The sequence below is a fragment of the Aethalodelphis obliquidens genome, unplaced genomic scaffold (assembly GCF_003676395.1).
Source record: "Aethalodelphis obliquidens isolate GAN/ISIS:26980383/991018 unplaced genomic scaffold, ASM367639v1 scaffold77, whole genome shotgun sequence".
Classification (NCBI taxonomy): Eukaryota; Metazoa; Chordata; class Mammalia; order Artiodactyla; family Delphinidae; genus Aethalodelphis; species Aethalodelphis obliquidens.
In genome coordinates, this window is record NW_020838021.1 from 5,287,586 (window position 1) to 5,314,811 (window position 27,226).

General features: G+C 37.0%; 1 protein-coding gene across 5 annotated transcripts in view; it reads right to left on the reverse strand.

The window, feature by feature from the left end:
- Nucleotides 1-714: 714 nt before the first annotated feature.
- The window catches only part of XIAP (X-linked inhibitor of apoptosis), a 44,898-nt gene continuing 18,386 nt past the window's right edge, over nucleotides 715-27,226 (reverse strand). For 3 of the 5 annotated variants that reach the window (XM_027092381.1, XM_027092379.1, XM_027092382.1), the window contains 6 exons: nucleotides 20,303-21,211; nucleotides 19,106-19,205; nucleotides 17,122-17,200; nucleotides 15,242-15,284; nucleotides 11,480-11,692; nucleotides 715-5,226 (listed from right to left, as the gene is read on the reverse strand). In XM_027092381.1, the coding sequence (XP_026948182.1) occupies nucleotides 5,033-5,226; nucleotides 11,480-11,692; nucleotides 15,242-15,284; nucleotides 17,122-17,200; nucleotides 19,106-19,205; nucleotides 20,303-21,179 (1,506 nt within the window). In that variant the 5' untranslated portion in view covers nucleotides 21,180-21,211 and the 3' untranslated portion in view covers nucleotides 715-5,032. Of the gene's footprint in view, nucleotides 5,227-11,479; nucleotides 11,693-15,241; nucleotides 15,285-17,121; nucleotides 17,201-19,105; nucleotides 19,206-20,302; nucleotides 21,212-23,319; nucleotides 24,251-27,226 lie in introns of those variants that run through there. The other 2 variants (XM_027092384.1, XM_027092380.1) reach the window with 2 other exon arrangements.

Genomic DNA, 27,226 nt, shown 5'->3' on the forward strand with positions numbered 1-27,226 from the left:
TTTATGTAAGTTTGAAAATTTCTGTTAAGAGAAAGCTTTGAAAATTCACATCTTCATCAATATTCATTGAAAGTGTAGTTAACATGTACAAAATGTGGACTGCATTTAAAACAAGGTCTTAATGGTATATCTCGGATAAGAGTGATAACATAGTCAAGGATTCAATAATCAGTCACTATACAGACTAGGCCTGAAATACAAATCTCAATTTAGGAACTTCCATTGTGGGCAGGCAGGGGTAGGGGAAATAGCCCTCTTCTAAATTTCTCTCTCCCTTTAAAGATCCTTTATTCCCTCACTTTTTATTCCACCAGATTTGCTTGTAGCTTCTGAAACTCTCTGGGCAGCTGCCAATACAGACTCACAAAAATCCTTCTCTGCTGCCTGCCTCAAAGGGGCAGTGGCTTCTTAGGTCTCTTGCTTGTTCAAGCCTTGTTATGGTGACTATACTATCTCTTGAGTCAACCAGGCCAATCTTTGTGGGGAGGGGGGGGTTCATATTTTTACACATGTTAAAAATTAACTTTTTATGCACTTATAGAATTCTATAAATTAATTTGAAAGCAGATGTCTTTTTTTTTTTTTAAATATGATCTGACTTGATGTGTACCTTACTGCCTGGCCCAATGGCATAGGGTATATTTAGGAGGTTACATTTTAGTATTTTTAAGTATTTTATTTTCTTCTGAGAAAATGAAACTAAGTAATAAGATATCATTTTAAAGAATAGTGCTTTATTGAATAAGTTTTATTCACAGAAAAATAAGCTTTAATCTATGATGACTGCCAGATTTTACAGTAGAAAGCAATTTTCTTAGTTTTCCATACTGATGGAAAGGTTTCTACTAAATGAAAAGAGCCATAAAATTATATTCACAAATATAGTACTCTTTCTCACACATTTCACATGATTATTCACAACACTAATACAATGACATAAGAATCAGTCATTTTGTCAGGTTAGATAAAGTATAACAGTAATGAAAAAAATGCAAACTCTTCTAACAAAAATTACATTAAAGCCTTTGTTACATCAAATAAAAAATGCAAATTTGTTGCTAAGTATAGACAGAATGACAAAATATATAGTAATTTTAAATGTTACATCAATGATACACAAGAATGTAATAAATGCCAAAAAATCTATATGCATTTCTGCAAACTTTAGACTTCAAAATAGAATCTTACCACCCAAACATTAATGTAGTATTGTACAATTTGAAGCTATATGTATTTAAGATTGTCCTATTGTATTAGTTATAAAGTATCATTTAATATGTAGTGAAGGTTATGGTATGGTATACAAGAAAAAATAAACATTTGAGACCTCCCTGGAGAGGTAGCTTGAAGTTTTTCACCGTCAAACTATGACCCAGTCTGAGCTATCACTAATTAGCTATACAGCTTTGAACAAATCATTTCACCTTTCAGCCTCAGTTCCCTTATCTGTAAAACAAGAGGGATGAATTTAGATACTCTCTAAGGTCTCTTCTAGCTCTGACACCCTATGATCCTATTATGCTGCAAATGAAATTCACACTGTGCTAAGTGTACAAGAGTCAAACTGAAACTGATTATGAAAGTGGGAATAAGCCAACTGTTTCTATTAGGAAAGCTCAACTAAATTTGGTAAGAATATTTTTTTCAAGTTATTAAAACAGGAATTTAAATATTTTTAAGGACTTGACCTACTTGTTCATTGTAATTTGCATCTTGACTATGACAAACAAACAAAAAAAATGAGTAAGAGTCACTGAAAGATATCATCTAAGTTTTAGCCCACATTTCCAGAGTCAAGGCATATCCACGGAAGGTAAAAGAGTGTTAGGTAGGGAATTAACATTTATAACAGGTATTTTACATATATGGCCTCCTTGAACTCATAACTTTGTAAGACACGTACTATTCTCATTTCACAGATGAAGAAATGGTTACCTCTTTTTTTCTTTTTTAAAGCAGATTTGGCTAAAAATAACCATATTTGTCAAATATTCCCTCCTGTTTTCTTATTTCTCTAATGGAAATGATACACAACCTATCCTACTTCTCCCACCCCTCCACCCCTTTTCCCCATATTCAACAACTGGGTGAGCAGGAAATAAAACAATGATTTTGATCTAAAGGGTACGATATGTGGAACTAATGCTGTGGTGGTAGTCTCCATTCAGAGTTCAAAATACCAATTTTATCCACTAAAATGAAAACAGGAAAAAAACTACCAACATTTAAATAATATAACAACAAAAGATCATAATACACAGGGCCAAATCACATCATATACATTCACTACACCCATCCTACCCCATCTTAGCCCCAAACCAAAAGGGAAAAAAAATAAAAACAAACAAAAAATCTAGTAGGAAAGGCAATACAAAGCTACTAATTAATAAACTGGAATTTATTTTATAAACACTAAACCCGTTTCTCAAAAATTAAGACAAAGCTTTTGATCAGCACACCAGATTATTACGAATAAAGATAATTATTTATTACAAAACAACTTGACTCTTCGCATGACTAAAATGTAGTAAAATAGGTGGTGCCTTTTGAAATCTTAGAGTGAACTTTATATAGAAAAGAATGTCTACATGTAGATAGTGAGAACTATTTTGGGAAGGGGGAGGCAGAGATTTGGATCTGGCTATATTTTTGACCTTGCAAGTGATCATTCTTTGCACAATTAGATGGGAAGGATCCAGGGCTTTTCATAGTGCAAACAAAGGCAAACATTGGTAAGTCTTTAAAAATTTGATTAGAAGTTGGAGTGTTGAGTGATTTAACAACCTGAAGCAACAGCACTTCTAAACAATTCTTAAAATAAACTTGTTAGCCACATCAGCTTCATGCATTAAATTTCACAACTCATGGGGAGAAAAAAGGTCTTGCTTAACTCTAAACATACAAGTTTTAAAAGAGTTTTAATGAACTGAGGTTTCCAGAACTGGAAAAGCCTTATGTTAAAACAGTTCAGTCCTCGGCCAACAACTAGACTGAACTAACTACCTGACTTGGAGCTGATGTGTCCTGGAAAACACATTTTTAAAACTTTAACACTTTTCTCCCCTTGTAATTTAAGTTTAAATTTAAAGCTTAGACTATACATGTAAAATTTAACTTAATGAATATATAACTAAACCTAAGTAGAAGAAAGTGCAAAGGTAAAGAACTGAGGATTTACATAGTAAAACAAAAACAGGGCAGTCATTATTTGATTTTTAAAATTCTCATTTAAATTTGCAGTGCTTTAAATGAATATCAAAGTAGTAATCAACAGAGGTTAAGAGACCATAATACTCTTTCTCTTAGAAAATACAACAAAAATATAACTTTTAACAGTTCCACTCTCAAACTTTTCTCTACAGTAAAATGCCTCACTCACCTCTACAACAGGTTGTTGTGAGAATCTTTGTCTGGGTGTTCTATGAAGCATTTTTAAACTTTCATTTTCTTTTTTTAATATATACTGATTCTTATTCAAGTTTTATTTTTTCTTTAATATTCAAACAACTCTTCTTTTCTTGTCAATATTTTATAATTTCCAAGAGGTTTTTAAGGATCTTGAGAGAACATTTATTTCAGAAGTATCTACTACTATCACTAGACAAGAAAACAAAAAACTTAGGTAAAGACTTAACATTTTGTCCTATATACATCTTAATCATCCTAAAGGTAAAAACTCACATGAAACTTTAAGATACAAGACGATATGAGAATCTCAACATGGAAAGCTGTCACTATAACTACGAGCAGTGTACAAACATGCTTCTACTCTTACCTACATAAGCTGACAGATGTTTAAAATACTGGGTTAACGAAGATCTTTTAGTAAAGTGACTTAGGCAGGCTTAAACTAGCAAGGATTAAGGATGAATCCTTACTAATTAATTGGAAGATCTGAGACATATTTTATATTTCATTTTACAAAATCAGGAATATTTATTTTGAAACAAGAGAAGAAGACATGGTCTACCTGTCAGAAAACTACCACTCAGAAATATTTTTCATCCACAAAGCAGGAAAAACATATAAACATTTAAATTTCACATTGGCACCAAAAAGGTTAACTGCCCTGCCTTCTTGGATTAGAAAAACTGAAGCTGAGCAGTAAGTAGTTTTGCAGGCGTTTGAACATGCCTAAGCCTTTAAATCAGTAAAATACTTTCTAAAAATTCTGATTACAAAAGTAATACAGACTTATAAAAAATTCAAACAGAACAAAATAAAAAAAGTAGAAAGTGAAAGGTCCCTCCCTGTAAAGCCCCTCTGGGACCCATACCCCCCCAAAGAAACCACATTTAACAGTTTAGTGCCTATCTTTCCAAATCTTCTGTTCTATACGTATATAAAACACACACACCTCACTTGGCTCATTCTATACACAGTGTTTTGCCACTTGATTTTAAACTTAATATACCTCTGACATCTTTCCACATCAGTACGTGTAGGCTAGATGGTATTCAATCATTAAATACCCTTTTAACGATGGCAAAATCATTTTTAAAAATCATCCACCCAAGTACATGTGTATAATTTTAAAAGAAAGTGGACAAAATCCTAAAACACAAACATCTAAAGATAATCTCTATCTTTCTACCAGTGTAGAATAGTTCATTCCTTTTTCACACAAAACAAATTATGTGATTGGGGAGATTAATCTGTACGTTTACAAAGAAGGCTCCATTTGTTAAGCCTATCTAAAAAGGATGAAAAAGTCAGTTGATTAATTCACTTACATTTAGAAATCTAAGTCAGTGTACTACATATACAAATTGTGATCAGTTATAATAATATGATGCTTCTTAGTCTAGGGTTTCAATTAAATAACAGTGAAAAAATAGGACAGATAATACAGCTAAAATCCTGAAAAATCCAGAAATTCAAATTTTAGATTGCTAACTATAACATCACAGTTTACATTTTTTCCCTACTTGGTAGCAAATGCTAATGGAATTCAATGCTGATTTCTTAAAGTTGGTTCACATCACACATTCAATCAGGGTAATAAGAATATAACACGCCTACTGTAGTTAGATTAAGACATAAAAATTTTTTGCTTGAAAGTAATGACTGTGTAGCACATGGGACATTTGTCCACTGCTTCCGCACACTGTTTACAAGTGACCAGATGTCCACAAGGAATAAAAACTACAGCAATATTTCTATCCATACAGATTTTGCAAAGCTTCTCCTCTTGCAGTAGCCTTAGCTGCTCTTCAGTACTAATCTCTGTACAAAGAGAGAAAAAAAAGTGTTAATTTTAGACTTTCTTAGTTGTTTAAATTCACTGAAATAATGTGAACCCCTACTATGTGCCAGACACTAATCAAGTGTTGGGAGATAGGATGACTCACATATGGCATCTGCTCTTAAGTAGTTCGCATGCTAGTGGGAGAGAAAGACATGAGCTGAGGCTACGGAGGTAAGCACAAAGTGATAAGTGCTATAATAAAGTTACATACAAAGTCTCTGGGACAAGACCACAGAACAAGTTCTTCTGTTCAGATTAGCTGGGGAAGGCTTCACGGGTTGGCGGCTGTTGGATGGGGGAGGGGGAAGTGGAAGAGTGACATTTAAAAATAGCAATTTGCTAAGCAGAGAAGCAAGGCTTAGGTAAAAGAAGTAGCATATAGAAAAGGCATGGCTTATTCCAGAAATGGAGGGATGGATTTGAGGGCTACTTCTGAAGTGGGACAAGTAGGATTTGGTGACTAGATGTGAGGGATGAGGAAAAAAGGAAATAAAGTTGATTTCAGGATTTCTAGCATGGCCGACAAGGGGATGGTAATGCCAATAGGAAATATACAAGGAGGTACAGGTTTGGGATTTTCAAGATTTTTTGAGGTGCTTGCACAGCATCCATATAAAAATGTCCAACAGGCAATCGGAGAGTCAAGTCTTGAGATCAGAAGAAGTTAGGGCTAAGGATAGAGATTTGGGTGTCATCAATACACAGCTGGCACTGAAGTTCTTGCTTAATTCAGCCTTTGTCAAACTAAGTTTTGTGAAATGTTAACAAATATGTCATAGAAATGTGTTTCACTGTCATATATAACTATAATGACAACAACATCAACAACAGCAGCAATTAACAGTAATATAGCACTTCTACTATGTACTACGCAGTATTCCAAATGCATTACATATTATAACAACCTTTGTAATCACTGTATACCAGTGTATACCAAATTCAGCCTCACATGAGAATCACTTGGGGCATTTTTTTAACAATATATTCCTTGGCCCCATTCACTGAATCTAAAATAATGGGGTTGAGCACACTGGCATTTGGGAACCATGACTATCAAGTTCAGGGCAGTATGATAAAGCATATATGCCCTCTTAGAAATTCAAAATGCATTTCCCTATTTAACTACAGAGTTCATTTTTCATGGCATCTCTTTTAACATTCTGGGGAACACTATTCTGAAAACAGGTTTGGGAAACAGTGGTCTAATTTTATGCAACAAATACTTACTGAACACTTAGCTAGGTTCTAGGCATTAGAGAAAGAACAATTAACAAATACATAGACCCTGGGCTCCCAATCATTCATAGACAAGTAAGGAACACAAGCAGACAGGAAATTATAATACAGTGTGATGATAAAAAGGAATTATAACGTGTTATGAAGAACACAGGAAGGGTGTGTGTCCGTGCACACACACATAAAGGGAAGGCTTCCCAGAAAAAATTATACCTAAACTGGGTCCTAAAGGATGAGTAGGAGTAAAGTAGGAGAGGGAGACGGCCTTGGGGGACAGGAGCAATGGGAGAAGAGGGTTCTGGGCAGAGGAAATGACATAAGCAGGCTCCAAGGAGAGAGACAGAACCAGGTCTGCAAGTGCACGGGTAAGGCTTGGGAAGAGAATCTGAGGGGGAAATAGCATGACATGAGGCTACAGGTTAGCAGAAGCCTGATCATGAAGGATTTGGCAACCCATGTAAAGGAGTTTGGACTTGACACCGAGGACCCCAGGAGCCAGTGAAGGGTTTTAACCTGGAAAAAGATATCAGAATTGCTTCAGAAAGGTTTTTTTGATTAGCGGTGGAGAAAAGGATTATATAATCTCTTTTTTCTTAAAAGGCAATTTCCTGGGCATAATCAAAACTCAAAGATGGAACATAGAGATAAGAAGATAAACTGCCTGCCCCCAAGAAGCTTGTCTAATGGGCAGGAGAGAAAAGAAGACAGTTCCAAAATGATGTTACAATTGCTTTAACAGCAGAGAGAGTAGAGGGAGCTGCAAACTCTGCTATGGGTATTGGAGAAAACTTCAAAGAAGTGACCTTTGAGCTGAGCCTTGAAGGATGAGTTCAAGAAATGGATTTAAGGAACTGGGGGTGGAGTGGGGCATCAGATAAGGTATACAAACAGGAAAAAGGCATTCGGGGCATAGGAAACAACAGAAGCAAAGGGATGGCATTATAAACTGATTTATATTATATGGAAGCATCTGACCAAAAAAGTCAGAATAAAGTATATATTCATGCCATCACCAAGACTGTGGTAACCAGTGCGAGCTAGCCTGCCAGAGGAATATGGAAAAGCAGAGTGACTTGGTGAAGGGAAAGCATTTGAGATAACAGGCTTTCTGCTGCCGTCCACAAGCAGAGGGACTCGGAGATCATGCAGCAGAAGCAGAAAAAGGCAAATGAGAACGAAGAATCCAAGTAACTTCATGTCCAATCCTCTTGCACTTCTCCTGTGTGCCTGGAGCTAGTCCCACCATGCTAGAGTTTCCTCCTGTAGTGCTCACAGGTCCCAGCCTGGCATTCCCTTTGCCCTGAGTCTACAGCAGGTCTCTTTTGTGCTTCCTTCCCTTCAGGTAGTCTCTCTACACCTGGGCCAGTCCTGGGGGTCAGGGGACGACCCCTTCCCAGTGTTTTTTAAAAAGTAGCTTTGTAGGGCTTCCCTGGTGGCGCAGTGGTTGAGAGTCCGCCTGCCGATGCAGGGGACACGGGTTCGTGCCCCGGTCTGGGAGGATCCCACATGCTGTGGAGTGGCTGGGCCCGTGAGCCATGGCCACTGAGCCTGCGCGTCCGGAGCCTATGCTCCGCAACGGGAGAGGCCACAACAGTGAGAGGCCCGCATACCGCAGGAAAAAAAAAAAAAAAAAGGTAGCTTTGTAATTCCAAGAAAAATCAAAAAAAGGAAGACAATTAAGTAATTTACACATTACTTTTGGATGTAATGCCACAATGAATAAAAAAGGACACTGGATCAGATACCTCCAGTAGTCAAATTTACAGAGACAGAAAGCAGAATGGTGGTTGCCAGGGGAGGGGGAAATGGGAGTTGTTTAATAGGTAAAGAGTTTCAGTTTTGTAGATGAAAATAGTTCTGGAGATTGACTGCACTACAGTGTGAATGTACTTAAAACTACTGAACTGTACACTTAAAAATGGTTCGGAAGGTAAATTTTATGTGTATTTACCACAACTGTTTTGTTTTTGGCTGCGCCGCGTGGCTTGCTGGATCTTAGTTCCCTGACCAGGGATGGGACCCAGGCCCTCAGCAGTGAAAGCGCCGAGTCCTAACCACTGGACCGCCAGGGAATTCCCCACAATTTTTTAAAAAGTAAAAAAAAAAACCAAGAAAAAACAGGAACACCGGATCAGAAGTCAGGAAACCTGAATTTTACTCCCAACTATCTGAGTGACCTTGAGTAAGAGCATATCTGCAGTTCAGTTTTCTCTGAAGTAATGAAAATTTTGTATGATCTTTAAGGTTCCTTTCATTCCGATTATTTGTGATTCCATGTTTGCAGACCACAATGGATGAAATGTCATGCCTACCAAACATAGATATCATTAACTCCACTTTTCCTACCTTATTTCAGGCTTGCATACAGACACTTACTTGAGATGGTGATGGTCTGGGCATTCTTTCCAGACTAATAGTTTACCTCTGGCAATTACTTCACTCTAGCCTTTAGAGTAACTACTAGGTTCTTTCCTTTCCTGAGGTACCTTTCCCCTTCTACTTTCTACAAGGCCCCCTTCTAGGTCGGGAGGTTCTGGCACATAGCAATAAAGGCAACAGCTAGATCATCTTTGATGTTATTTGCTAATATTTTTACTACATTATTTTAAACCACTTCTAGAATAAACTGATGTTGTTAATGTTCCTATCAGAGCAGATTCATGTGGAAAGACAGACTGATAAAAAATGTGTATGGGTTATTTGATTTTTACATTATGTTCTGTAATATACACATAAGGATTAAAGCAAGTGCCTTAGCACACACATGAAATAAAGGGCTTTGTATCACACTATGTTGTTTCTAAAAAGAAAGAAAAAAAGATACTAATTTGGTACTATCTTTAGAAGACTGGGGTATTCTCTGTCACAGAGCCAATGGGATAAAAACTAGTATTGAATCTAGGATTTCTCAATGAGTAACAATAACATTGTACTTTTTTCTAATAACTTCCATCTGCTTTACTTCAATTAGGCCCACCCTCTATTTTGTATAGAATTAAAAGATTCTTAGTGCCAGTCTTTCCTCATCAGCTTTGGGGAAGAGAAATAGACAGCAGTCCTCCATGAGAAGACAGCCTGTAACAATTACTTGCCTCTCAATTTTGTGAGACTAAGGAGAAATCATCTGATGAATTCTAACCCGTGCCCCTGAGAGCTGGCATTTGTTTAGGCCCTCCTTCCCACACTACCCTGGCTTGTAGTCTCAGTAATAAGAACTCCCCACCAACTCCTGTTGGATAGAGGACAAACATGCCCCAATGCACTCTGTCCCCTGTTCTCTTTCTACTGCAACCCACTAAATCTTTCTGTTGTAAACACCTTCAGGTATAAAAACTAACACCTTATTGTCAAACTTAATTAAGCTTGAGTTGTGGTTAAGGGGAGAATGGCATAATCACTGGTATCACGAAGTAAATGGTTTGTTTCACTATCACCAAGACACGTGGAGCTATTATAGGTTTAAAATACATGCATCTTTAAGGAAAAGATGCTTTCTGCTGAATCTTTTACATCAACTAATGTAATTTAAAACATCATTAATGTTATACTGTTTTATGACTTATGTAATTATCTGAATAATGTTTCAAAAACATCTGAAATAACCTAAAGATCAAAAGGGTCTTTAAGGTAAAAAAAAAAAAAAAAGTGAACTTTTAGGTTCATTAGCCCTTGGAGAGTTCTCATCTTTTGATACAGGTGGTCAAAAGCTTAGAGAACGATTATAATAAAGTACCCCAAGAATGTATTCAGTTTGAAACCTTTTCTTTAACCTCCAATGTTGCTGGCAAGCTCTAGAGTAGCTGTCATCCTTAAAGGAGAAACTTGTATTTTTTATCTTTCTTTTTCCTAAAAGGAGGTTATATACTTCTCTTCTACATTATTTAATACACTTTCTATACATGATTCATAGTATTAAGATGCCATTAATTCAAGCTCTATTTAGCAATATGACCCCTTTATATATTTACATCATATGAAAAGTTGCAGAACACTCTAAATCCAAAGAGTTTCAACTACAAAACTTATAGTCTACACACAACGATAAAAGTTAGTCTTTGTTGTTCTTTATCTAAAATAAAGCATAAACTCACACTTTTAAAATGAATGGATCACTGGATCTTACTTGGACCCTGAGTAGAACAAATGAACTGAAAAAACATTTTAAGACAATGAGGAAAATTAAAACCAACTGAATTTCAGATGATATGGAATTACTGTTAATTTTGTTAAGTGTGACAATAGTATGTTATGGGCTAAATGTCTGTCTTCCCAAAATTCATACGTTGAACCCCTAACCCACTGTGTGATGGTACTTGGAGGTGGTGCCTTTGGGAGATAATTAGGTTTAGATGAGGTAATGAGGATGGGACTCCATGATGGGATCAAGGTCCTTATAAGAAGAAGAACAGAAAGCAGAGTGCTCTCTCTCTTGGCCATGTGAGGACTTAGAGAAGGCAGCCATCAGCAAGCCTGGAAGAGAGTCTTCATCAGGAACCAAATCTGCCTGCACCTTGGTCTTGCACTTCCCAGCCTCCAGAACTATGAGAAACAAATGTCTGTTGTTTAAGCCACCCAGTTTACAGTACTGTTATAACAGTCTGAGCAGATTAACACACAGTATTAAGGTGATGTTAAAAGAAGTCCCTATCTGTTAGATATTTATCAAAGTATTTATAGGTAAATGATATATAGGATGTCTGGGATTTACTTTGAAATACTACAGCAAAGAAAAAAAGGTGGGGGAAGAAGTGAAACAAGATTAGAAAAGTGTCGATAATTATTGAAGATGGTCGATGCGTACGTGAGGGTTCATTATACTATTCTCTCCACTTTTGAGTATGTTTGACAGTTTTCATAATAAAAAGTTTTAAAAAACATTTATCCTAAGGGGAATATGAGAGGAGGGAAATGAATGGGCCACCAAGTCATGTAAGATACTATCCATAATGAAGTGATGTTAGGTGTGTCTTGCTTTTCAAAAACAGGCATGCGTACCTTTCTGTAACGAAGTCTGACCTGATTCATCTTGTGCATTGTCTTTCTGAGCACTCACTAGATCTGCAACCAGAACTTCAAGTGATTTATAGTTGCTCCCAGATGTCTGAATTTTTTCCTCCATTATTTTCTTAATGTCCTTGAAACTGAATCCCATTCGTATAGCTTCTTGTACCATAGGATTTTGGAATATGGTATCATCTGAAATGAAAACTGGTGAGGAAAAGATCATAGAGTTTAATTATTTTCATGAACACAACTCAACAGCAAAGTATAATTGAAAAGAAAAATTTAAGCAACAAGCAAAAAATCAAAACCAGGGACTCCCCTGGTGGTCTAGCAGCTAAGACTCTGCGCTCCCAATGCAGGGGGCCCAGGTTTGATCCTTGGTCAGGGAACTAGATCCCACATGCCTCAAAAAAAATTTAAAAATCCCGAGTGCCGCAACTAAGACCCAACGCAGCCAAATAAATAAACAACAACAACAACAAATCAAAACCAAACCACCAAACCAAAGCTGCTTTGGGAAGAGGACTTAGAAATACTTGGGCGTTGAAGAATCACTTTCAGAATCTTACAACAGTTGAAAATGCAATGAGTATGTATTTTGTAGCATTATGAATTGAGATTAGGTGCTTTAAAGACTACATGAACAGTACAAGATAAGGTAAAACAGATAAGAAAAGGGTTAAGCGCTTCAAAATTCTGAAAAGCGTGGATGCCTTTAGTGAATCACCAGCAATTATTCTGAAAAAATCATGGGAAATAGAGGAAGACGCAGTCTGTAACCTTGAATGTATCAGCTTCCTATCTCTCTGACTTAGTTTCTGCAGCTGGGGGGAGGGTGGACTAGATAAGGCAAGAAAGCAAATAGAAAGTCACTTTAATGACACTCAAAGTAGGAATACAGATTGTGTAGTGATGTGCTAAAAGAGGAGACTTCTCCTCTGACTCATCAATTCCACTCTTCAGTATTTTTCTTTTTCTTTTCCACGCCACACAGCTTGCAGGATCTTAGTTCCCCGACCAGGGACTGAACCTGCGCCCCGGCAGTGAAAGCGCTGAGTCCTGACCACTGGACCGCCAGGAACTTCCCCACTCTTGGGTATTAAAAATGAGTACATATATCCACCAAAGACATACACAAGAATATTCACAGCAGTGTATTTATAACAGGGCCAAACTGGAAACAACTCAAATGCCCATCATCAGGTGAATGGATAAGTAAATTCTGGTATATTCAAATATTACACAGCAAGAAAGAAAAATGAACTACTGCCACAGACAACATGGATCAATCACATAGATACGATAAACAAAACATCATCATAATGATGAACCAGAGACAAAAGAGTGCATACTGTATGATTACATTTTTAAGATGTTCAAATCTAATCTATGGTAATAGAAGTCAGAATATAACTTGAGGGTGGATATTGATTGGGAAGGGGCCTGAAGGAGCTTTCCAGGGTGGTGGAAATGTTCTATATCTTGATCTGGGTGATGGTTAGATGGACCTCTACCTCATACCATATACAAAAATTAACTCAAAATGGATGAAAGACCTGAATGTAAGAGCTAAAACCATAAAACTCTTAGAAGAAAACACAGGTGACCTTGGATTAGGCAATGATTTCTTAGACATGACACCAAAAGTATAAGCAACAAAAAACAGACAAGTTCAACTTCATCAAAATTAAAAAGTAATATGATTCAAAGGACACCAACAAGAAAGTGAAAAGACAACCCACAGAATGGGAGAAAATATTTGCAAATCATATATTTGACAAGGGACTTATATGTATAATGTATAAAGAACTAAAATATATAAAGAACTATTACAACTCCATAATAAAAAAAAAGTAACCCAACTAAACAAAGGGCAAAGGAGATGAACAGACATTTCTCCAAAGAAGACATACAAATGGCCCATAAGCACATAAAAAAATGCCCAACATCATTAGCTATCAGGGAAATGCAAATCAAAACCACAATGAGACATGCTTCACACCCACTAGGAGGGCTGTAATAAGGAGACAGACAAGTGTTAACAAGGATGTAGAAAAACTAACTGAAACCCTCATACACTGCTGGTGGGAATATAAAATGGTGCAGCCACTTTGGAAAATCGTCTGGCAGTTTATCAAAAGTTTAAACATAGAGTTACCACATGACCCAGAAATGCCATCCCTAAACATATACCCAAGAGAACTAAAAACATATGCCCACACAACAACTTGAACACAAACATTCATAGCAGCATCAGCATCATTCATAATAGCCAAAGAGTGGAAACACCCCAAATGTCCACTGACTAATGAATGGATAAACAAAATGTGGTATTATCCATATAAAGGAATATTTTCCACCATAAAAAATAATGAAGTACTCATATATGATAAGGGTTGAACTTATATGACTGGATGAACCGTGAAACCACACATTATTACTCCACTTATATGATACGTCCAGAATAGGCAAATCTATAGAAACAGAAGTAGATAAGTGGTTGTTTGTGCTTGGGGGTCGAGGGGCTGCAATGGTGAATGACTGCTAAGGAGTATGGGGTTTCTTTCTGGGGTTATGATAATGTTTTGCAATTAAATAGTAGTTATGGTTGTACAACCCTGTGAATGTATCAAAACCCACTAAAGTGTATACTTTATATGGGTGCAATTTTTGCTATATGAATTATATCTTCATTTAAAAACACTAATCCTAAACCAGAGCAAGAGTCTTACTAGTCATAAAAGGAATAGTATGCAGTATAAGGATGATTATTATCAAGAAATGTTATAGAATCTTTGTTTCTGGACAATTTCAAAAATACAGGCTGGAATAAATGATTTCTTAAACTGTATCATTTATGCACATTACAAAACCTTAATCAAATAGTATCAAATTGGCTCTCCTTCTCTAGCATATGTATGAATATATATAGTATTCTCTTGCCTTCTAATCCTTAAGATACTAAATAGATGATGTTATGAGTATAGGGAGTGGGGAATCACCAGACATATTCTATTTTTGAAACATGATGCCTACGTTGAGAATGAGATCTGTAGTGTGATGTAGGATTCAGAAGACCTTATTTACAGTCCTAGTTCCACTAACGCTTTGTAATGTAACCGTGGGCAGGTCACTTAACCTCTCTGTTTCTTCATCTGAAAAGTGGGATAACGATATCTTCTTTGTTTCACATAATATCTTTCTCTGCACACTTTAGTTTTTAAAGATGCCTATCATGAGTAAATAATCTTTGTGATAAAAATCCTCTACCTCTCTAAAAGGTAATAGGAGGTAAACAAACCAAACCATACCCCTTTGTGAAGAAGCTGGGGAAGGCAAAAAGATGGCATGGAATAAGGAAGCAGGAAGGTTAGGGCTGATCATGGTGATGGCACATTAGTAGAGCACTGGATTCACAATCCTGGCTAACTAAAGAAACCCCATTGACAAAAATACACTTAACGAAAAAAAAAATACACTTAACGCTTTTTGTGATTTTAACAGAAATAACAATGGAGAGCCTACAGCTGTTCCTCTGGAACTTGGAAAAACTGTCCAACCTCTGAACTAATGTTCCCAGTATATAAATATCCAACTTAAATTTATAGGCACTTCATTAATTCTTAAGTCTACAGCAATCTCATCTCAAAGATATATACCTTGAAAGAATCAGTTTACCTTTCCACCTTATAAATAACAAGTATAATAAACTGGCAATGAAATTAAAGTATTTATTTTAATAAGAATATTTACCAATTCTTTTAGTTAATGATGGTGTTTTTTCAGCAGTTCTCGTCTAAAATAGAAATATGAATTATAAGTTAGAATTCCTTTTGGTAGAAGACAATTACTTCAATTTGAGAAGTTATGTTAATCATGAGTTTATAAATTAGCTTTATTCCAGTTCAACATATGAATATTCACAAGAGGCATATAGCCTGATGAAGCTAGAAGTTAAAAGATCATCTAACCCAATCCATTCACTTTACAGACAAGAAGCTGAGGCTCAGGGAGATTAAACAACTTGATTGAGGCAATACAGTTCATGGCAGGGCCATAATGGCAACTCTTCTGTCTCATTCTAGTCCAGGGCTCTTTCCACAAAGTACTGATGCCTTGGCCACCCCAGGCCACACTATCAATATAGATACCTTTTTGAGATTTTAAATATTGTCTGTGAAAAGTTAAAGACTAGTAGTACAAAACACATTATACAAGTCTAAGTTCAGAAGGCTGAGGGATTTAAGTGTTTTAGTTCTTCAAGCCCATTTTCGCCTACAGTGATACTTAAATCAGTTCATCCTGATTCCCTTTTCACAAATTTGCTTTAGCTTAAGAAAAACGAGCACTCTTCAAGATCTCCCCTTTAAGCTCACCATACATTACTGTTTTACTTTTAAAATTTTTATTTTATATTGGAGTATAGTTGATTTACAATGTTGTGTTAGTTTCATGTGTACAGCAAGGTGATTCAGTTATACATATATCTATTCTTTTTCAAATTCTTTTCCCATTTAGCTTATTACAGAATATTGAGCAGAGTTCCCTGTGCTATACAGTAGGGTCCTTGTTGGTTATCTATTTTATTTTATTTATTTATTTTAATAAATTTATTTATTTTTGGCTGTGTTGGGTCTTCATTGCTGCACACGGGCTTGCTCTAGTTGGTGGCGAGCTGGGGCTACTCTTCACTGGGGTGCGTGGACTTCTCATTGCAGTGGCTTCTCTTTGTTGCGGAGCACAGGCTCTAGGGGCACGGGCTTCAGTAGTTATGGCACAAGGGCTCAGTAGTTGTGGTACAAGGGCTCAGTAGTTGTGGCACGCAGGCTCAGTAGTTGTGGCACGGGCTCTAGAGCACAGGCTCAGTAGTTGTGGCGCACGGGCTTAGTTGCTCCGCGGCATGTGGGATCTTCCCAGACCAGGGCTCGAACCCATGTCCCCTGCATTGGCAGGCGGATTCTTAACCACTGCGCCACCAGGGAAGTCCCGGTTATCTATTTTAAATATAGTAGTTTGTGTATGTTAAACCCAAACTCCTAATTTATCCCCCTCCCCACCTTTTCCCTTTGGTAACCATAAGTTTGTTTTCTGTGAGTCTGTTTCTGTTTTGTTAAATAAGTTCATTTGTATCATTTTTGCTCACTGACTTCCTTTTGGTCACACATACCTTCTTTTGGTGTCTTAACACCTCCATCAAGCCTTCTGCCCTGGGAGCGATTCTGTTTCTTTAGGTGATTTTGCATAACTCTCTTCTGAACCATTATATTTTGTTTAGCAATGTAGCAGAGTTAATATTTTTTGACAACTACTTTTTAAAGACTGTTTAGGTACACAGTAAAATTGAGGGGAAGATACAGAGATTTCCCATGTACCCCTTGCCCCAACACATGCGTTCCCTCCCTCATTATCAACATCCTTCCCAGAGTGGCACACTTGTTAAAATCAGTGAACCTACACTGATATGTCATAATCACCCAAAGTCTATAGTTTACATTAGGGTTCACCCTTGTTTTACATTCTATCACCATACATTATTAATCTAAAATACTATACTATGAATTTTATACTAAGAAATCATTGCAAAACAAATTATGTAATATCTGAAAATATATATTCTACAATATGTGACTTACCAGAGACTCCTCAATTGAATGGGTTAAATGAATATTGTTTATGTATTCTTGTCCCTTCTCTTCTAACAGAAATCTACACCTAAACAAATAAAACGTTAAACTTTAGTAGCTCATAAATTAGTAAAGTATAATTAAAGATATAACTTCCATCATCTTAATTCCATTAACTTGCTTTTCGATATTTCTAAGGAGCCACAAAATAAAATGTTACTCAATTCCTTATTAAACTATCATTTTAAGGTTAAAAAAATGTTCTCTTTGTTATCCTAATATGCTAATGTCAGTACAACAAAAATATCAACTTGAGAACTTTCAGCTTTTACACAAATTATTAAATTAGCACCTTGACATTTAAAAACAAGTTTTAAGTAATCTTAACGAGTTTTATTTAGAGATTAACCAATTGTACATTTTAAAGGAATTCTTTAGGCTTTCAGCTTTTCCTTTTAAGGCTGTTTAAGGTTAAAATTTATTTTCAAATGATCATTCTGAAGTTTTAAGTTGTACTATTTTGTAGGCCAAAAATCCACATCACTGTACACTGTACACATCTGTGTACTTTATTTTAAAGAGGCAAGACGGCAAAGAGATGTTTAGAATATGTCATCTTTCTAAGATGCCACTGAGTGTAAGCAGCATGATTATATTATGTACTACCACTGCCAATTAAATTATGACCCACCACCAGATGTGTCCTGGTTTCAGAGATCTGAAAATGTGACCAACTGTGTGCCTTAGAATCCGCGAGATTCAGTAGTATTTGTTAGAGGGCATGATGGATTCTTAAGGAATCTCCTTGGCAACATGGGCTGTCATGCCCATCATTAAAGAGCCTACTTCCCACAGTGGATAAGAATCTGCCTGCCAATGCAGGGGACACGGGTTCGACCGCTGGTCCAGGAAGATCCCACATGCTGCAGAGCAACTAAGCCCGTGCGCCACAACTGAGCCCGCGTGCTGCAACTACCACGATGAGAAGCCCATGCACCACAATGAAGAGTAGCCCCCGCTCACCACAACTAGAGAAAGCCGCACAGCAACAAAGACCAACAAGGACAAAAATTTTTTTTTTAATTTTAAAAATAAAAAAAATAAAGAGCCTACTTCCAAACAACAACAAAAGCATACATTCCTTTTTTTTTAAAAAAAGTAATTAATTAATTTGGCTGCGTTGGGTCATCGTTACTGCACGGGGGCTTTCTCTAGTTGCAGCGAGCGGGTGCTACTCTTCATTGCGGTGCGCGGGCTTCTCATTGCGGTGGCTTCTCTTGTTGTGGAGCATGGGCTCTAGGTGCATGGGCTTCAGTAGTTGTGGCACACGGGCTCAGTAGTTGTGGCTGGCGGGCTCCAGAGCGCAGGCTCAGTAGTTGTGGCGCATGGGCTTAGTTGCTCTGTGGCACGTGGGATCTTTCTGGACCAGGGCTCAAACCTGTGTCCCCTGCTTTGGCAGGCGGATTCTTAACCACTGCGCCACCAGGGAAGTCCCATACGTTCCTAATTTGGTGTTTAGAAATAGAATCATCTGAACGTCATAGATGTGATACGTAAGTAATGAATGGTTTGGTCACTGGAGAAGGCTTAGGTGGTTTTTTTTTTTTTTTTTTTTTTTTGTGGTACGCGGGCCTCTCACTGTTGTGGCCTCTCCCGTTGCGGAGCACAGGCTCCAGACGCGCAGGCTCAACGGCCACGGCTCACGGGCCCAGCCGCTCCGCGGCATGTGGGATCTTCCTGGACCGGGGCACGAACCCGTGTCCCCTGCATCAGCAGGCGGACTCTCAACCACTGCGCCACCAGGGAAGCCTGGCTTAGGTGTTTTGTTCAAATGTATATAAAGTAGGTGACCCCATTTTTATAAACCTGGTGTGAATTTCAAATTTCAATTGGTGAAGGCAAAAATAGCTGACGTGAAAAGTTATTCAAGTCTTCCCACTGCTTGTGTGCTGTCCAACTTGCCTGTCACTGAAGGAACATTTAAATACCTTACCCTGGATACCACATAGCATGTTGTTCCCAAGGGTCTTCACTGGGCTTCCAATCAGTTAGCCCTCCTCCACAGTGAAAGCACTTTACTTTATCACCTTCACCTAAGAAACACACAAGTAAAAATACATGTATTTGTGCAATTACAAGCTTACCCCAAAATATCCTTTTAAATACTATAAAATTAAGCATTTCTAAATTACATGAAAGTCTCATAGCTTAAAAGAAGATATCTGAATTCACATCTAAGTAACAGATAAGATCATTTGAGGAGGAAATACACACTAAATTCACTGATTCAATTTGAGGTATTTTACAGAAGACACAAATAAAATTTCCCAATTTTTATGTGAAAAATCACAATTGTTTTAACATATGTCATTTGGGGCCATCAATGCTACATTTACTTTTTCAAACTGTGAAACTTTAACAATAAAGTTCAGCATATATATAAGTTTCTCTAAGGTTATAGCTATATGACACTAAACAAACTTTCAAGATTGCTATATGATACTAAGTAAATAAAATATTGAAATAACTTATATTTTGTATTTTGGCACTATTCAATCTTAAAGTAACTGGGTCAGATATATAACGGTATAATTTTTCTGAATATTCCTGGAAGCCATCACACTAATGGCCCTTCCTTCCCTACTGACATGTCTACAGCAGTCCATTTGAAAAGTGCTCATTTTAAGCAATAAGGTATCTTTTGAATATACAGGGCAGCTTTCAAATATACAGTCTATGTACAAAAGGCAGGTATCAATTTTAACATCAGCCAAAGTAAACTCCCTAATGTTAACTCTTCTTATAGGGTTGTTGTGAAGCATAGAGAAAATGCATGTAATATACGTATTGAGCACATATAGTAGGTGTGTAATAAATTATAGTTAGTATTACTATCAGACCTATTCTTCTATCAGGGATATCTATCATCTTTTGCATGTCATTCTTCTCCAAAACACAATTACATAAAGATAAATATGACTCATAATATGGTAATCTTTTCCACGTAAATTCAGTGGTTATATTACAGATTCAACATAAGGGTTCACAGAATAATACTAATATAAATAATGATGTCGGCCTACACCTAAATATTTACCAGTTCCGGGGGCAAATGGCATCTATTTACTTTTTAGGAGCCCTGGGATAGTTGGAAAGTTATTTATTAGCCTACTTTTATAATAAAGTTTACCTAAAGCATAAAATCCAGCTCTTGCAAGCTGCTCCTTGTTAACTGAGTATATCCACGTCCCAAATGTAATGATCCGTGCTTCGTAATCTGCCATGGCTGGATTTCTTGGAGGATTTGTTGAATTTGGGAAATTCCTATCAGAACTCACGACATCAGATTCACTTTGAATATTAAAATTCCGGCCCAATACAAAGAAGCAATTAGGAAAGTGTCGCCTGTGTTCTGACCATGCACGATCACAAGGTTCCCAATTTTTCAGTTTCCCGCCACAACAAAAGCATTGTACTTGATCATCAATACCCGTGTAGTAGAGTCCAGCACTAGCTAACTCTCTTGGGGTTAAGTGGGCATAGTCTGGCCAGTTTTGAAATGACTTTAATCTAGCTTCTTCACTACACATGGCAGGGTTCCTTGGGTATATGGTGTCTGATAAATCTACAACCTGTCCAGTTCTCAAAAGATAGTCTGCATGAGTCTCAGATGGCCTTTCTAAAACAAAATGATTTCTGTTTCCCAGACAGTTTTCAGCTTTGTACTGACCATTTTGGACACCAGGATTTGTAGGCTGTGCAGCATTACTTTCGAAATAAAAGCCATTGATAAATCTGCAATTTGGGGATACTTTCCTGTGTCTTCCAACTGCTGAGTCTCCATACTGCCATCTATCTACTGCTGCATGACAACTAAAGCACCGCACGGTGTCTCCTTCACCAGTGTATAGAAAACCAGCTCGTGCTAGTGTTGATGCTGAAACAGGACTACTACTTGGAAAATTAGCAAAAGTTTTTAATCTATTAAACTCTTCTACAAATTCTTCATCCTTACTGATGTCTGCAGGTACACAAGTTTTAGATCCTTCAAAACTGTTAAAAGTCATCTTCTCTTGAAAATAGGACTTGTCCACCTTTTCTAAAAAGAGAACATTACATTAGGAAATCCAAAAATGTCAAACACAAGCAATATACTTTTGATATTAGGAGTTAACAAATTACCCACTGATGACACAATTTTAAAGAAACATTCTAATTCTAAATACTAGAATCCTACATTACCACATGATTCAGGTTATAAAGTAAAAACTAGCATTTTTGTTTTCTCTTTCAGAGGAAAGTAATATTTAAGCAGGTAGATCAGAACTATTCATTTTTAAGTGCCTATTTTACATAAATATGAAAACTATGTGATGCAGAATATATTAAAATTATTAACCATGTAAAATCATTAATTAGGAAAAGCACGAAAGAAGCATAAAATATGCAGATTCTTGAAGTCTATGCATAATTGTTATAATGGATCATTGTATATTCAAGGCATCTAAGTTTAGTTTTTACAATTAAAAGAATGTTCAGAATGTTAATGAATTTTTAATATTTCTTTATTGATTAGCAAAAGATAAGTTTTATTCACAATGTTGGTTCCAATGTATTCTTTAAGAGCATCAAATGTTTATGATTTTCACGTATAAACAGAGTCCATTTTTGTTAGAATTGGATCATTTCAAATGTATATAATACTGCCCTCTAGAGGGTGGCTCAGGAAAAATACTAAGTACTTGTAGACCTTAACTGCAGTTACTTTTGCTATCAACTGCCCACGGTCAAGAAACAAACTGTTCAAATGGAAGAGAAGTACTATTGCAGCCTCATTAGAGCTGCCAAATTACAGCTGTGTAATATTTAACCAAGATAAAACACTAAAAGGAACTGGCTGGATTATGAGAAGAGTGGCCAAGATAATTTATCCTCCAAACCTGAACTCTTTTGAAACTGAAAAATGATGCTACTAATAATTTCATTGGGACAAGAGGCACAAATAAGGGTTGCCCCAGGCAAACCTGGTTCTTTAGAACCTCACACTGTTCCTGACACTGTGCTCAGTACATGCTTGCCAAATGCAAAATAAAAGAATGGTCACAATGACTCTGTCTCTACTTCATACGTATAGTAACTGATTTCTTGGGAAGAATTAGCAGCTCTTTTGGCATTATGTTGGCACAATATGTCTTGGAACATCATCTCTCTTGGAGTTAATGTTCAACAAAAGGCTTCTGTCTTGCAGGCTGGCAATGGACTTCAGTCTTTCCTGGGCCCAATTTACAATGGTATTAATTCATATACACCTCAAGAGCTGAGTTATATCTGCATACAACAATTTTTGGAAGACAGTCTCCATGATTTTTGATTATTGTTTCCCAGATGTCTGAAAAAGTTCTAGCACTAGCTTCAAGACTCTTTGTTGAATCAGCATAAGGTAGATGACAAAAACCAAGATTCAAAGAAACCAAGGCTGGCTGATAGGCTAATGAGATAAAATAGGGATATGTGTAAAGTCTTATATTCTGACTTTAAAAATCTGTGGTACAACTAAAGGAAGATAGAATCTTGGTTTGGAAAGAAGTCATGTGAAGGGAAACCTCCAGATTAAAATCGTGGGATTTGAGTTAATTACAAACTCATCATGAGCCAACATTACATGGCAGCTAAAATACTTGAAGTAACTTCAGTCCGCATTAACGTACAGGTGTGCAACATCCAGATTCAATTCTGCTACATACTGAATATTATTTTTAATTCTGAACACATTTTAGAAGGGACATTAACAAAGTGTAACTTCCATAGAGAGCAATCAGGATGATGAAAATGGTATTCTATGAAGAAGAGTTGGAAGAGTCAAGTATTTATCTCAAAGGGAAAAGAAAATTGTAGGGAGAGGGGTGTAGAGGATAGAATAACTATCTAAAAGGCAGTCATGTAGAAAAGGGATCCAAATTCTGTTTAGCTTGAGGGCAGAATTAATGAATATAATTAAAGCCAGTAGATTTTAACCCAATACAGGGATGAACAGCTACAACAATCAATATCAGTATAAAATGGACTGGGTTGTCTTGTAGCTTATGAATTCCTCTCATTACTGGAAGGGACTTTGGCATGGACTAGGAGACAGTATTAAACATTTCTAAGTCTATAATTACCCTGAAGAATAAACGCTGAATATAATCTAAAACATTTGAAAGTTACCTTCTCTGAGATGGCTAAGTTTTGTTTCTCAGGTCAATCAAAATAAAAGTGTAAAATCAATGATCTATTCTCATTTCATAATAGTGAATATTTTGCATGGTTCAAGTAGTCATCCCATTTCAGATAATATAAGATAAAGCTCCATCATTCAACACTAGCAGGAGAATCTCTATTTGAAACTTTCAGGCGGAGACCTCATCTTCCCAGGGGTTATTTCCATACGAATAGTTTAGATTTCACTGTTTTGAAAAGCAGATATTTATTCAGAAGCATTCAACTGAAAACTACATATATATTATCAGAGTGTGAGCTTTTGGAGAAGGGTGAGAAAACAGAACTACCAGAAAGGTTAAGACTAAAAGAGAGAAAACCGATTGACAAAAGACAGAAACCTTAGGACTGGAGGGAAGCACCAAAAGAAAGGGATGGGAGATGATTAAAAAAAAAAAGTATTTAAGTGAAATGCAGGTGGGGAAGATGATATTTAGAAAATAAGTATATGTGGGGCACAGGAATACAGAAGAAAATGAGGTATGAATACTGGAGAAGGTTTTGGATGTGAACAAGTCAGAGTGGAATAAAGTATGCTGAGGTAACTTAAGGCCTCTTTGTGAAAGCACATTCAGGCTTTGTACCGGGTAAGGAGAAAGGCAAGAAGGCACACAGAGAGAAAGATGTCCAAGAAAGCTTTGACATAAAGGGGCCAGGCAGTCAGAAATCGTGAGGGAACAGTGGTTGGGAAAAATGGCACTCTGAAAGCCAACACTGGTATAAAAAGAATCAGCAAGCGGTGGTACATGTTTATACGAGGGGTATGGAAGATTTCAAGATGCTGAGATGTTGTGTTTAAAATATACATATAATGATGACCCAAAACCTATGGGATGCAGCGAAAGCAGTTCTAAGAGGGAAGTTTATAACAATACAGTCCTACCTCAAGAAACAAGAAACATCTGAAATAAACAACCTAACCTTACACCTAAAGCAATTAGAGAAAGAAGAACAAAAAATCCCAAAGGTAGCAGAAGGAAAGAAACCATAAAGATCAAATCACAAATAAATGAAAAAGAAATGAAGGAAATAATAGCAAAGATCAATAAAAACTAAAAGCTGGTTCTTTGAGAAGATAAACAAAATTGATAAACCATTAGCCAGACTCATCAAGAAAAAGGGGAGAAGACTCAAATCAACAGAATTAGAAATGAAAAAGGAGAAGTAACAACTGACACTGCAGAAATACAAAGGATCATGAGAGACTACGACAAGCGACTCTATGCCAATAAAATGGACAACCTGGAAGAAATGGACAAATTCTTAGAAAAGTACAACCTTCCAAGACTGAACCAGGAAGAAATAGAAAATATGAACACACCAATCACAAGCACTGAAATTGAAACTGTGGTTAAAAATATTCCAACAAACAAAAGCCCAGAACCAGATGGCTTCACAGGCAAATTCTATCAAATATTTACAGAAGAGCTAACACTTATCCTTCTCAAACTCTTCCAAAATATAGCAGAAGGAGGAACACTCCCAAACTCATTCTATGAGGCCACCATCACCTTGATACCAAAACCAGAAAAAGATGCCACAAAAAAGAAAACTAAGGCCAATATCACTGATGAACATAGATGCAAAAATCCTCAACAAAATACTAGCAAACAGAATCCAACAGCACATTAAAAGGATCATACACCATGATCAAGTGGGGTTTATCCCAGGAATGCAAGGATTCGTCAATATATGCAAATCAATCAATGTGATACACCATATTAACAAGCTGAAGGATAAAAACCGTATGATAATCTCAATAGATGCAGAAAAAGCTTTTGACAAAGTTCAACACCCATTTATGATTAAAACCCTCCAGAAAGTAGGCACAGAGGGAACTTTCCTCAACATAATAAAGGCCATATATGACAAACCCACAGCCAACATCGTTCTCAATGGTGAAAACCTGAAACCATTCCCTCTAAGATCAGGAACAAGACAAGGTTGCCCACTCTCACCGCTACTATCCAACATAGTTTTGGAAGTTTTAGCCACAGCAATCAGAGAAGAAAAAGAAATAAAAGGAATCCAAATCAGAAAAGAAGAAGTAAAACTGTCACTGTTTGCAGATGACATGACACTATACATAGAGAATCCTAAAGATGCTACCAGAAAACTACTAGAGCTAATCAATGAATTTGGTAAAGTAGCAGGATACAAAATGCAGAGAAATCTCTTGCATTCCTATACACTAACAAAAAATCTGAAAGAGAAAATAAGACACTGATGAAAGAAATTAAAGATGATACAAACAGATGGAGGGATATACCATGTTCTTGGATTGGAAGAATCAACACTGTGAAAATGACTATACTACGCAAAGAAATCTACAGATTCAATGCAATCCCTATCAAACTACCAATGGCATTTTTCACAGAACTAGAACAAAAATTTCAAAATTTGTATGGAAACACAAAAGACCCCGAATAGCCAAAGCAATCTTGAGAAAGAAAAACAAAGCTGGAGGAATCAGGCTCCCTGACTTCAGACAATACCACAAAGCTACAGTAATCAAAACAGTATGGTACTGGCACAAAAACAGAAATATAGATTACTGTAACAGGATAGAAAGCCCAAAGACAAACCCACGCACACATGGCCACCTTTTCTTTGACAACGGAGGCAAGAATATACAATGGCGAAGAGACAGCGTCTTCAATAAGTGGTGCTGGGAAAACTGGACAGCTACATGTAAAAGAATGAAACTAGAACACTTTCTAACACCATACACAAAAATAAACTCAAAATGGATTAAAGACCGAAATGTAAGGCCAGACACTATAAAACTCTTAGAGGAAACCATAGGCAGAACACTCTGTGACATAAATCACAGCAACATCCTTTTTGACCCACTTCCTAGAGCAATGGAAATAAAACCAAAAAATAAACAAATGGGGGCTTCCCTGGTGGTGCAGTGATTAAGAATCCGCCTGCCAATGCAGGTGACATGGGTTCGATCCCTGGTCCATGAAGATCCCACATGCCGCGGAGCAACTAAGCCCGTGCACCACAACTACTGAGCCTGCGCTCTAGAGCCCGTGAGCCACAACTACTGGAGCCCACGTGCCACAACTACTGAAGCCCATGTGCCTAGAGCCCGTGCTCTGCCACAAGAGAAGCCATTGCAATGAGAAGTCCGTGCACCACAATGAAGAGTAGCCCCCGCTCACTGCAACTAGAGAAAGCCTGCATGCAGCAACGAAGCCCCAACACAGCCAAAAATTAAAAAATAAATAAATTTGTTTTAATAAATAAATAAATAATCAAATGGGACCTAATGAAACTTAAAAGCTTTTGCACAGCAAAGGAAACCATAAACAAGATGAAAAGACAACCCTCAGAATGGGAGAAAATATTTGCAAACGAAGCAACTGACAAAGGATTAATCTCCAAAATATACAAACAGCTCATGCGACTCAATATCAAAAACACAAACAACCCAATCCAAAAATGGGCGGAAGACCTAAATAGACATTTCTCCAAAGAAGATATACAGATTGCCAAGAAACACATTAAAGGATGCTCAACATCACTAATCATTAGAGAAATGCAAATCAAAACCACAAAGAGGTACCACCTCACACCGGTCAGAATGGCCATCATCAAACAATCCACAAACAAATCATGGAAAGGGTGTGGAGAAAAGGGAACCCTCTTGCACTGTTGGTGGGAATGTAAAGTGATACAGCCACTATGAAGAACAGTATGGAGGTTCCTTAAAAAGCTAAAAACAGAACTGCCACATGACCCAGCAATCCCACTACTGGGCATATATCCTAAGAAAACCGTAATTCAAAAAGAGTCATGTACCACAACGTTCATTGCAGCACTATTTACAATAGCCAGGACATGGAAA